The sequence below is a fragment of the Pterocles gutturalis genome, unplaced genomic scaffold (genome assembly GCF_000699245.1).
Source record: "Pterocles gutturalis isolate BGI_N339 unplaced genomic scaffold, ASM69924v1 scaffold32270, whole genome shotgun sequence".
NCBI classification, from domain to species: domain Eukaryota; kingdom Metazoa; phylum Chordata; class Aves; order Pterocliformes; family Pteroclidae; genus Pterocles; species Pterocles gutturalis.
The window spans coordinates 1-13233 of NW_010139294.1; the positions used below are offsets into that span (position 1 = coordinate 1).

The 13233-nt window shown below is 36.2% G+C and overlaps 1 protein-coding gene across 1 annotated transcript in view; it reads right to left on the reverse strand.

Annotated features, from left to right (window-relative positions):
• LOC104468992 (glutamate decarboxylase 1) overlaps positions 1 to 13233 on the reverse strand; it is a gene marked incomplete at its 5' end in the record, with an annotated part of 18329 nt that continues 5096 nt past the window's right edge. The window contains 10 exons of the mRNA XM_010083305.1: positions 1 to 364; positions 2003 to 2092; positions 2812 to 2919; positions 5226 to 5375; positions 6963 to 7041; positions 10814 to 10878; positions 11038 to 11154; positions 12229 to 12283; positions 12488 to 12567; positions 12667 to 12782. Of these exons, the coding sequence (XP_010081607.1) occupies positions 191 to 364; positions 2003 to 2092; positions 2812 to 2919; positions 5226 to 5375; positions 6963 to 7041; positions 10814 to 10878; positions 11038 to 11154; positions 12229 to 12283; positions 12488 to 12567; positions 12667 to 12782 (1034 nt within the window). The remainder of the gene's footprint in view (positions 365 to 2002; positions 2093 to 2811; positions 2920 to 5225; positions 5376 to 6962; positions 7042 to 10813; positions 10879 to 11037; positions 11155 to 12228; positions 12284 to 12487; positions 12568 to 12666; positions 12783 to 13233) is intronic.

The window sequence follows — 13233 nt, forward strand, 5'->3', positions numbered from 1 at the left end:
TCCCTCAATAATATGATCTACCAATACATATATGTTTCAGTAGCATATAGTTGTTTTGCTTAAGGACGTCTTAGGAGATTGGAACTTACAGAAAGAGAATTTCCTTAAAACATGTTCTGCAGAACTGGATTAAAAAATAGCCAGTGCTGGAAAACAGTGAATTAGAGAAATAAATAATTCAACCATTGTACTAGAGCTCCTGTCCCAATCTCTCTATTTCCTCTATGAGGAAGTCAATGTCAGACTTAGTTGCTGCTGGGTTTGAGATGACCATTCGGAAGAAGTTGACTTTATCACCCTGAGGCTGATATCCAACCATGGTAGTACCCGACTCCATCATCAGTGCTTTGATTTTCGGTGCCACCTTTATAATTAAAAAAAAAAAAAATTTAAAAAAAAGTAAAAAAAAAAAAAAAAAAGCGAAGGAGAGAGAAGAGCAATTAAAAGTTTCATCCTCTGTTTGTATGTCACATTTTTTAATTTGGAAAAAATAAATGGACATATCAGAAAGGCACTATTTTTATGAAAAGATCCGTAAGAGAAAAAGCTTGAAAAACTAAATATCTCGGATTGGATGTTGAAAGAAAAATTGACAATAGCATCCACATTTTTTATTAAGAGACTAGTAGCATCCTGGAGTATTCACTATGGAATAATTTTACATATTAAATGTACATGTAATTTCTCTGTGCTGGAGATTTTTGTCAGGAAGAAATATTTTCTGTCTTTCTATGAAAACCTACTCCAGAACAACCTTTTTGAGGATAACAGATGTTTTTCATGACAATATTATGTATTTTCAAAGTCATTTTCCAGGGGATAAACAATGCAAATTTTTATTATCTATGTCATAAAGAATATTTTCTGTTAGCATAAGCCACGGAAACCTTCCAGTAGTTTTGTGGTACTGTGCATTTACCACAATCTCACTTCCTCACTTTAATTTACAAGGAATAATGTTCTGACAATCTTAATATTTGGTATTGATTGAGCCCAGTTTTGCCATCCAGACCTTCTTTCTCCTGCTCTACTCTCTGTCAGCCAAGGTCAGATGTCCAGCTCTTTTTCTGTTTTGCAGGATGCTTTCTAATGTCCTCTGACATTTAACAAGGTCAAGTCAAACATTTCATCCTTCTTCCCAGTCTTATCTATCTTCCTCTTTTCTCTCTTTTTTTGCAATTTCTTTATCCAGTATGTCACTGGTTTGACATGCTAGAATTTCTGTTCCCTTCTGTTCTCTTTCCCCAGTGTGATGCAGACACAAAATCCTTTACAAAACCTCACAAGTTTGACCATTCTTCTCCCTTCCCAAATAGAAAAAAAGTTGTGATTCATTTTGACAACTACAAAATCATTCTTTTGTCTCCTGAATGTATTTAATTCCATTTCTGTCTACCTAAAATGCTACTACAAAATTAATGTGTTTCACTTCCCTCAAGTCCCAAGTAACATAATACTTTTCCTGGTGGTGCCTCTACAATGCCTTCACTTCCCTCTATAATTTCTTCAAATAAATTTATCCCAAAGTCCTCCAAAGGGCATTCATTTTCACTGAAATGCATTAATACATGACTAATCAAGCACATTTAAAATCAAAATGAAGACCTGAGGACTTGTGGCTTTCCATGTCCTTTACCTGTCCCAGTGTCTTCAAATAATTACGCTTCAATTTTTCTTGCTGATATGCTATCCTATTCAAACAGGAGTGGGACATCTTTGTGCCTTGCTGCTTTTTAAAGATTCATAACACTTTTGGGAGCACAGAAGTGACACAAAATAAAAAATAATTGAGTATGTTCTGCATCTGGTTGTATAAGGGCTTCAGCCTCACTATAAATAGGAGGCAGAGGTGAATAAATATCAAGGTCATAACAAGCAGCTGAAGACCTGACATCTCAGAATTTGTAACATGTGCAACACACAGATATATTATTTTTAGTAAACAGAATACTTTGGGTTGAAAGGGCAGACCATATTTTTGCACTTAAGATAAGCCACGTACCCTGTGCAACTTCTCTCTTCTCTCATCACAGTCTGACATGCCCCTGAGGCTTGGCGGAATATACCAAAAACATACATTTGTATGCTCTGGCTGCAAAAAGAACCAAACACATACATCAATAAACAAAATAATACAGATCAATCACACACTAAAGGCCGGTCAGTAGCAAAATTAGCACAGACATGGAAGACAAAATACAGCATTAACTTTCCTAGTTCTACATGTTAAAACAAAATAAATGGTTGTAGTAGATATAACTGCTGGTTGTGTCTGCTGTCTTAGCTTCCCTATACATTGTCCCATTTACAGTGTTTTAGGGTGCTAATAAAGTACAACTACTTTTCACCTTCATGCAGTTTTATGAGGAACTGTTTTCCAGGATTGCAGCAAGGGCAACCTAATTTTCCTTTTCTTAGTAAATGGACAGATGAAGTATATTTGTTATTCTATCAACCAAGAGCTCATGAAATGGCACTAGCAACAGAACATACAGCAAAGCCAGCAGATTCTCAGTTACATATGTTGTAGGTGGAATCTCAGGTGAGTAGATTGTATTAAGGTAGTCTTCATGCCCTAAACTGAGAAGTCCTCTGCAGAAGAGAATTAGAGGAGGTAAATCTGATATTTATTGTACAAAACCACATGCATTTGGCCAAAAAACTGCCCAGATGCCAATAGCCACGTAGTTCTTCAGAAAATAAGAGCCATTTCACAGAGCTGGCTGATGAACTGTGAGAATTGTGAAGACTGTTTTCAAAATTCCATACCGATTTTGCTCCTAAACACAGGTTAAATGAAATACAACTTACCTCCCCTTCAAAAACCATCTCAAATTCTTCTCTGTTTTTGATTTTAGTGTAGAGATATTCTGCCAGCTCCAGGCATTTGTTGATCTGATTTTCAAAACCTACTGTACCCTGTTTTGAAAATAAAATATTAATTATATGGTCATTTTTCCCCCTCCAATGCAATCTTTTCTGATAGGTTACACTCTTAAATGTTTTCAGTTAGAAAATATTTAGAAGTATTATTCCTTGTAACTGAAAAGAAAAGCTAATCAACACTACAAAAGTGGATAAATGTGGCCTGTCATCAGTATTTGCTTTGGTCTCATTTTCAGATAATTTATTATTATAATAGCAAGGCTTTTGATATTTTTAATAGATTATTTTTAGGTCTTTTATTTTCTGTTTCCAAATATATTATGAATATTAAGTCTTGGCTTCCCAGCTCTTGCTGAAAGACTAGGAACACGGAATGGGAACTCAGTTGAAACGGTAAGAGTTGGGAAGTAATTTCTTTCCTCTAAGTAGTTCGCTAGAAATTTGCATTTTAAAAAGTCAGCAAACAAAAGTCTGTTGGCTAAAAGTCATTGTGCCTACTCACTGATCTTCTGTCATATCTGATTTGTTTTGAAAGATCATAATCCCAGAAGTAGTAGATGACTGTTGATAATAAATACGATAAGAAAAAAAAGTGGGTTTCTTTAAAGTACACTTTGTACATGAACGAAGAAGTAAGACAGACAAGCACACTCTTAAATTATTGCATACTTGGGGTAAGTTCTTTGTACTAAATAAAATGACTGAAGGTAAAGTCACAAGAATGCTTCTGGACCTAGGTTGTATATTTCTACTATGATGACATGAGTAGGATCACTCATGGTGGCTAATGCTGAAGGAAAAATTTCCATAGCTCCTAATATTTTGTTCTCTTAACATTTTTGTAATATAATCATGCAATCTGCTAGAAACAGGTTCCATCTGATACCTCAGAGAACTTGGGTCCAAGAAATCTGAATCTGTCTCAAAACCAAACAGAAATCTGAAGTAACTAATTTCTGAAGAAATTCAAATTCCAGATATACAGATCAATTTAGCAATGTTAATTTATATTATTTTTAAAGACTTACATCCACAAACATCCTACTTCTGAATTTTAAATATGACCTATATCTATGATGGTTTCCACTGTATTTTTTTTTCTTTATTGTGAAGTGCTCTACTTCAGTGAGGTCAGTGAATATAACAGCAGAGGTAGAATCAGTATGCTAGTTTGAACAAAATGTGTTTGGCTAGTATTTAGAAAAATGTTCAGTCCATGCTTTAATGGTGTCTGTAGTCAGCACTTGGTAATTAGAACCATAAGCAACAGACTTCAAAGTTGCTAGTCACACAGTCCAATTCTAAAGTGTCCTAAGCAGTTTCATGTTACTGAATTACGGTACCAAAATTGAACTAAAATGTACTTAGCCTGGTAATGAAACCTATGCTGATTACTAAAGTAATCATTAGAAGCATTTTGTGTTGAAGTGTTTTGTTTCTTTTTCTAAAGTACATTTTAAAATTAACAATGACAACTCTACTATATGTTTAAAAGTAACTATGTATCTAAAGTTCTGTTACTGTCTTCCCTCAGCCTTCAATATTGAGGAAATCTGCATGAAAACATCTTTTATCATCACAGGTTATTTACTATTGCCGCCTAACTCTCACTCAAAGTGGAAACCATTTTATGATTGTGCATTCTGCCATTTGATTTAATCTCAGTTTTATAAAAAAAAAACTAGGACAGATTACCCAACTGAATTCACATTTTGTCAGCAGAAGAGCAAGAAGAATAGTAATAAAATGACTGCAGATTAATAAAAATTAAAGTGTTCTCTTGACTACATGGACCGTCATCTTATGAACACAAACCTGTACATAAGCCCACACATAAATTCAGCCACCCAGTCATACCACAGTAGTACCAGGGAACCAAATGTTAGATTATCAGTTGGGCAAAGCTTCTTAAGAAAAAGGCTTTGTTTTCAAAGTTGTATATAAAACCTGTGCATTGAAACATGATGCTCAAAGGACCCTTGTAAGCCATCAAGTTTACTCTGCTGCTACCACAACCAATCTGTCAAAAAATACATATGTACGTATATACATGTAAGTGTATAGAATCACAACAAAAGACCATTTTGGTGCCCTGCCCTCACTGGTTTTACTGCAGGACTCATCTAGTGATTTAAACATTTCTTCTAATTTCCAGCTGAATTTATTGATGGCTAACATTGTTCTGCAATTCAAAAGGCTCTTCTCTGACTTAATACTCAGATACCTGTGTGTTTAGAGATTATAATTACACAAACATTTATGTTAAAAAAGTGTTCCACTACATGAGACTTATAAATTAAATGTATTTCTGATTTTTGAGATGAACTTTTATTATTTACCTTTGCCTTCCACATCAACCAGAATTTGAAAATGTCCACATGTCGACCACACTGTATTGCCTTGTCTCCAGTGTCATAGGATACATCATACTGTTTGTCTGGCTGGAAGAGATAACCTGCACACATTTGATTGCAGCCTTGAAGTATACCCTGTAGTGAAAAACATGTACTTAGATAACATATGACATATGTGCAGATGAAACTGTATGCTTAATAATAAATAAAAAATATATTCCAATTATACACAGAACTGTTCTTTAATGGGCCAAATTATAAAATTATGACCTTGTTTTCTAAGCCTGAGACACAAAAAAATAAGTTCAAACCTAAGGTGGTTCTTTTAGAAGTCTCTGAGTAGTCATATGGTTCTACACACCCGCACGTGAACAAACATTCTCAGATTAATTTGGATTCTTATTTTTTGATACTAACTTTGTTCCCTTCACTTTGTAAAGTTATGTTCTTAAGACTTGAATTTTTGACGTGTTAAATTACACGCTAGAGTAAAGCTGTGGTCTCTCAGTGCAGCAGATAGCTAGAGAAATTAAGAAAAAAAATGTAATTGAAGGTCTCAACTTCAAATATTGTCCAGCTTTAAGACACTTACCATTAGTGATAAATAAAAGTACAAAGGACCTAAACCAGAAATTTTTTGCTTACAAATAAATATGGTCCACAGGCCAACAGAAACCTACAGATTACTGGTAAACATCTCTCAAGGAAACACAGAGGAGTAAATTCCTGTATGTTACACAGAAGTCTTACACACGTGATATTTCTAAAATGGTTTGCATCTTCTTTAGAGTCTATTAGTGGTTCTTTGAAAAAGCTTGAAAACACTGGTGTAGCTAATACAAAACACCTATCAAAATTCTTATCTAGAAAATAAAAAAAAATTACCAAAATCCTGCAATAGTTAGCATAATAACCATGCATGCCACTAAATAATGGCTAGCACTTCCCTACAATAGATGTCAAAGTGTTTTATAAAGGGAAACAAATGCTGCAGTCTTCAGTTTAGAGATGGGTCACCTGGAAGAGCAATGGCAGACCTGGGGCTGGACCCCACAACTCTTTCATCCCAGTTCTATGCACAGGGACCACTTCTTCAGCTAACCTCTTCTAGTAGCAATTGACATGCCAGAAATTAGCAGGCAACAGAATTAGTCCTATCCACAGATGACACAACTTTTTTGTTTTTAATCACCTAAGGAAAATACATATTGCTTAGAAGAATTAAGACACTGGTCTTGCTTTCATTGATGACAACGAAGAATCCAGAAGAAAGCCCTAAAAATATATATGGAGTCATAATAAAAGCAGCATGATTTATTTTCAACAGAATCGAGAAATTTTAAACCACTGTGCAAGGTAAAAAAGTTGTTTTTTATTTAAGCAGTTTAGACTGACCAGTTACTGAGACCGAGGGTGTATGTTCAGTATAGCACAGAAGCAACGGGGCAGATGCTCAGATTAAGTATATTAACATGGCTCTAGTGTTGTTATTAGAATATGCAAAGATTCAACAGCTAAAGATCTGACCCATATTATCTACAGCTTTAAAAAAAAAAAAAAAAAAAAAGGATAAAACAACTTCCTAAACAAATGTAAATCCACACAACTATTCCTTCCAAAATAAATTTTGAAATTAAATTGATTTTGCACTACCCTCTTAGGGCTTGATATTTACTTTTTTTTTTTTTTTTTAACTGCTTTATTATTAAATATAAGGCAGACCTTCTCCCGGACAAGAATGGCAGAACATTGTAACAACACTCCCATCATCTTGTGTGGATTCCAAGTGACTGAGTTGGCTCTGCAAAAAAATTACACATTCAGATAGGTCTGGAAAACAGAAACTTAACCCAAAGCAGTCATCTTTGTTTTCTGCTTTCAGCTGGAAATGTATGGAGTTTTGACCACAATGATTTCATTATGGAGATTATTACTGTCTCAACTGTCTTCTTTCCTAGCTATACTGTCCAAGAAAGGAATTTTTCACGTGTTAACACTGCAATGACAGACTTCTGATTAGTTTATATTTACCAGCTAATTAGTGTCAGACTATGCTGATTAGCTGATATAGTAACTTCGTCCCCAGAAGACTCCACTTCTAGAAATAGCATTAATAAAACTAACAAAAACAGTTTAGCAGGTTATATCAATTCAAGGTACTAACTGGGGGAGGGAGGCGTCAGAGAATTAAGGGTACAATATGAATTCTGGGAGAATACAGTTCTTTCTGAATAGCTGCTGGAAAAGTAGAAAGCAAAGGAAAAGCTCTGAGTGCTTATCTGCTTTTCCAGTTAGAGCCACAAGAGGCCATTTCTGTACTAGCCTCTCAAGCCCATGGACTGTTAAAAGGCTATAAAACTTTACATCACAATCCTACCATTCTGTATGTAAAGCTTAAAACTTTTTACATGTAAACACAGCTGGATACACAAGACCACCTAATTTACTAGCCGAACACAGGAGATGTTCTGTATTTTTAACATTCTATCCTAGACAGTTTAATGATGATGCTAAAACAAATGTGTCAACATTGCACATCCATTGACCTCTTCACCCTAAGCAATTAATTACCAAATGTCTCCTCGATTCACTGTGTGTTCCAGAGGAGGAAAGTGTATAATCATATTTCACAGACTATGCGTCTGTTCTTACAATGAGATTGAAAGAAAATTGAAATGTCTTTCCTCCTCTTCTACATGCTGCCGCGGACACAACCACAGTTCTTCTGTTCTGAGCAACACAATGACTTCTTCACCCCAGTCTGAGGAGCACTAATTCCATAACGATTCCAGACACAATTCCACCCTCTGTCTGCGCTAGGTTAGACCATAGCACCCCTCAGACAACAGAACAGTGCAGCCCGTGCTGTACCTGGCGAGCTCACCACCCCTCTAAGATCTCCTGTCAGGCAGTGCAAACCAGCGGGTATATAGCTCGGACTTAGAAGGCAGTTATCTTTTAAAAAACTTCACTAGTAGTTCAGATGGAGTAGCCAAGAAACAGGAATTTATATAATACCTCATTTCCTTTTGAGAGCATTATGGTTTCAGTTCAGCACATTTATTTAATTTTCAGGGATCCAAACAAAGACAATTTCAAATCATTTTTACAAGGAGCATTTGGTTTATTTTAACATGAAGACATCACTCTCCACCCGGCACTGCCAGCCAGCCAGAGGCTATCCTGCCACTGGTGATCCCAGCCCTGCACCGTGGCAGCGTGCCAGTCCTCACGGGCCCAAGCCTCCGGGCAGGCCAAGGCTGGCCCGAGTGTCGGCCACAGACCACAGCTGGGACCCGTGACTGGCAGTTACGCTGCACACACGGGCCCTGTCCCATGTTTGAAGATCCATGCAGCTGACTAGAAAAGAAATAACACCACGCTTCATGCCTGCTGCTTTCTGTATTTGCTTAAGATTACAGTCTTAATTAGCACCGCTGGGTTGACCTCTGGTCAAAAGAGGTGTGACAAACTACTGTGACCAAACCTGTGTGGCTTAAAGAAGATGTTTTACAGTGCTAACCTCACATTAGACATGTTGCCATAACGTGAGTGACTTGCCAATTGGAGTGGGCAGAGGTTGGTACGATTCTGCTGCTTGAGAGTGCTCCTGCCACACCACATACTGCTGTCCTTGCCACAGAAGGGTCCACGTGCTTTAAAAAAGATTCTGTACATTAATTCTTTACCTCGCACTTGTTCTTCACTTGCTGTATGAGATGCCCACGACTAGGAAAGTTTGTTTTCCCTAAGGAAGAGCATTGTTCACTATTCCAATTTTATGCCTTTACACAGTGCCCACTTTCAGCACAGTCGACTCGAGGAAGCAATTTGGTGCTAATTAGAGAGTACATGGGTAGAGCTTGTTTCAAATCCTTTTTGCTTCTCTGGAAGCTAATATCTGCAGCGATGGGAAAGATCCTGTGTTTCTGGTCTTTCATTCTATTCGGATAGGCAGCCTTCCCTGAGAGAGCACTTTCAGAGGAGATCTGTAGACACACCCATGGGGTTATAAACGTAGCATCTTCTACAGACTACAGCCTTGGCACCGCTGGATATGGGAAAATCTGTGCCAAAGACTACACATGGGACTCCTCCTGCGCCTGAATTTTAAGGGCTGGGGGAATGGTCATGCTGTCACTCTGCTATCACTTCCAGCACAAATTCTTTGCCTTCTTAAATTCAGTTCAATTAATTGTTTAATAAAGGCTGGTTTCTGGCCTCAGTGCACATCTTGGTAACCTGGGCTTTTTGCTTGGGGGTACACACACACGCTTTTCTGCAAACTTCACTCTGGCCTCTCCAAGAGCTTCCAACTTGTTTTATATAATCCCGTCGTGGCACCAACTCATAGGCCCCTTTACCCTGAGACACTGTGAGTATCTGTGACTCTTTTTGGCCTTCCTGTAAGTTCCATCAGTCTTCCGTCTGGCTCCGTGGAACTGTGCCACCTCTGTGCTATCATAGTCCTTTCCAGCCTTATAGGTACTGAAATTTGCCTGTAAAAATTGCTGCTAATTCCATCTCTACCATGTGTTCCTCTCTTTGTTGTATACAAATACACATTCATGTGTGTATATATATATATAAGCAACACAAGAGCAAGCATATATATACTTACAAACCTTAGTTTACAGAACACTCATTTTCAGGCAGAACATATGCTCTTTATTTTCTGGAAATATTTTCTGCAAACGTCTTTCAGGAGAGAAGCTCTACAAATTCCATCCATGCCATGGCTTCCCATCATAGGTATTCATGTTCAGACACCTTCTCTGGATTCCTCGTTTCTCACTGCTATTCTCAAAGCCCTGCATTTCAGAGATTGTCTAGCTCTCACTTTTTTTTCTTTTTTCCCGAATCTTCCTTCATCCATTCCCAGGCTTGTGATCCCTTCAAAGCTATGGATAGAACAATCTCGCTTCCTTTTTGACAAGCAATATCCTCATCCTTCTTCAAATCTGTTGAAAACTTACCTTTCAGTCAATTTCTCACTGCTGTTCTCAAAGCCCTGCATTTCAGAGATTGTCTAGCTCTCACTTTTTTTTCTTTTTTCCCGAATCTTCCTTCATCCATTCCCAGGCTTGTGATCCCTTCAAAGCTATGGATAGAACAATCTCGCTTCCTTTTTGACAAGCAATATCCTCATCCTTCTTCAAATCTGTTGAAAACTTACCTTTCAGTCAGCTGAGTATCACTGTTGTCTTCTGTAGTATTGTTTCAGTCTTCCTAGTGTGAACCTTTCCTGTCTGTCTTGCTTTTGTTTAATTTAGTATTTAACAGTCAGCTGAGTATCACTGTTTTCTTCTGTAGTATTGTTTCAATCTTCCTAGTGTGAACCTTTCCTGTCTTGCTTTTGTTTAATTTAGTATTTAAACTCCTTAATGCAGCAAATTAAACTTTTCATTAGTTTGTGAAGTGCCATGTACCTTACAAAAGTACTCTAATAACAGTATTAAAAGTAAGCACTGTGTAGTACCTTTCTATTCCAATCTTTTCATGGATTTGTAAAGTGCCATGTACCTTACAAAAGTATTTTAATAACAGTATTAAAAATAAGCACTGTGTAGTACCTTTCTATTCCATTCAATTTATGACGATGCTTTCGGGACATTAAGAGCCCACCTCCCCAGGCTGCCTGGAAGAGACAGAAAAAAGAGAAGACTCATTGTTTTGGAAAAGCATAACATATTCTAATTTACTTAGGATCTAGTAATAAATATTTTAATTCAAGACAAAACACGGCTAAACAGAAACCCTCTTTTGCCTGAACTACAGCACTTCATTAGTTACTTACATCTACATGGAGCCAGAGGTTGTATTTTTCACATATATCTGCTATCTCCTGTATTGGATCAAAGGCTCCATATACTGTTGTGCCTGCGGTTGCATTTACAAAAAGAGGAATGTATCCCTACAATAAAAACAAAAATAGTAAATATAAAACCCAGCCTCTTTCAGAAAAAAAAAAAAAAATGTGAAAATCATTTTAGAAATGCTGCTATCCCATTTTTCAGTCTAAAAAATGTTTTTTTTTCCCATGTGAAAGGTACATATAAGCAACAGTAGAAACTAACAAATTGTATACCTGGTAGGAACAAACTTTGATTTTATTGTACTGTAACTTCACCAACTTTACCAGTCAGAAGGTAAAGAATATTATTTTGTCTAATCCCTTTCAGTGAGGACATTCAAACGGTCTAGTAGAAAACTAGCAATAGTCAATTAAAGTTGAGACTTTAAAATTCATTAAATGTGATTTGTAAGTTGTGATTTGAAGGCTTGAAGTTGTACCTTTAGTCTTCATCTACTAATAAACAGAACAAAGCAGAAAAAAGCAATCCAAAACAAAAACAATAAATGTGGAACTATCAGATCAAAGTGAGACAATTTGGAATTACATCAAATGTGAACTGCAATTTCATAGAGCGCCCAAATGTAATGAAGTTAAGAAATAAAAAAATAATAAGCTTGACTGCTCTTACTTTCATGGTTTTATACAAAATGGATGGATTTTTCGTTGCATTGATTCAGAAATAACAATAAATGCTGAAAAAAATGAAACTTACTGGCTATATTTACTAACCCTGCAGCCTTGAAATCTATGGGAATTTTTAGGATCAAACTTCAATAGAATTTTTAATGGTTTTGGCTAAACTTTAAAGTTTGTATAAAAGCAGGTTTAGTTTCATGTTTTCATACTTTTTCCCACATATATCCAAATAGAAAGTTATTTTTTAAAGTCACAAAATACAGATGTGGTTCAAGAGTTAAAAATACTTTGTTTTTAAACAGTAAATGGAAATTTTAGCAAGACATATAGATAATTCCCTAAACAATACATGAATGTATAATTAAGCAGCCAAAAATATTATTATAACATTTACATCATTACAATGTTCTCTTTTAATGTTAACCCTCAGCCTTCAAAGGAAGAGGTAATTTTACTAAGCCAAGCATTTAACCATTAATTTTTAAAAACACAAACCTTTTGTTTTGCTTCCAAAATTTTTGCCTCCAAATCAGCTGGTATTATTTTGCCTCTGTAATTATTGTAGAAGCAGAAAGACAAAGAAAATTAAAGAGTGCATATGGAAATACTAGCTACAGTTGAAATAATTTAATAGGATTTTCTCAACAGGCTGTTAGCAACTTGACACACGGTACTGAACTGGTCCTTAAGCACAATAAAAGAAATTTAACAGTTGAACACATTTAACATATCAAAACCTTAGCATTCATCCTACCTTTCATTGCATTTTATCAAAATCACATTGTCAGTTCCAAATCCAAGTGCAGCTCCAGCTTTCTTTATTGAGTAGTGACTCTGCAGCAAAACATATGCACATTTAATGGAGTGGTTGTTTAATTATGAAACATCTTCACAACATCAATAAATTAAGAATTAGCAGCATATTAAGCTCACATGTTCCGAGGTAAAGAGAACCAATTTAGGGACTGCAGCCATGCCTTTGGTTTTGACTTCAGGGAAATACTTGTAGCGTGCAGCCATTATGCTGTACATGTTGGAGATAGCTCCCCCTGTGAATTAATAAATTAATGAATAATAAAATTGTGATATTGAGAAAAAAATGCATATTAGACCACAGACATACAAGTCTCATTTGCATTATATGATGAAAGTGGCAGTGAACAATGAAAAAAATCTCTGAAAGGCATGGTCATCTGTCTAAACAGCATAGGGAGAGACCCTCTAGAAAGTCATACTGATAGTTAGAATTTCCTATCCATCACCTCTTTCAATTGCTAACATTTTGTAATACATTCTGAGAAAGCTCAGCTTTCATTGTGCTGCTTTTGCATGACAAGTTCTTGTTAGCAAGAATAACAGGAATTTATCAAATTGAGACTGAAGAAATGTCACATACTGGATGGATTTATCCCATCTAATTGTAGATCTAGAAGTAGATGCCTAAAGGGTAGACTTCTACAGCTGAGATATTCTAAGCTTCCTTACAGTCAATTAAGGGAA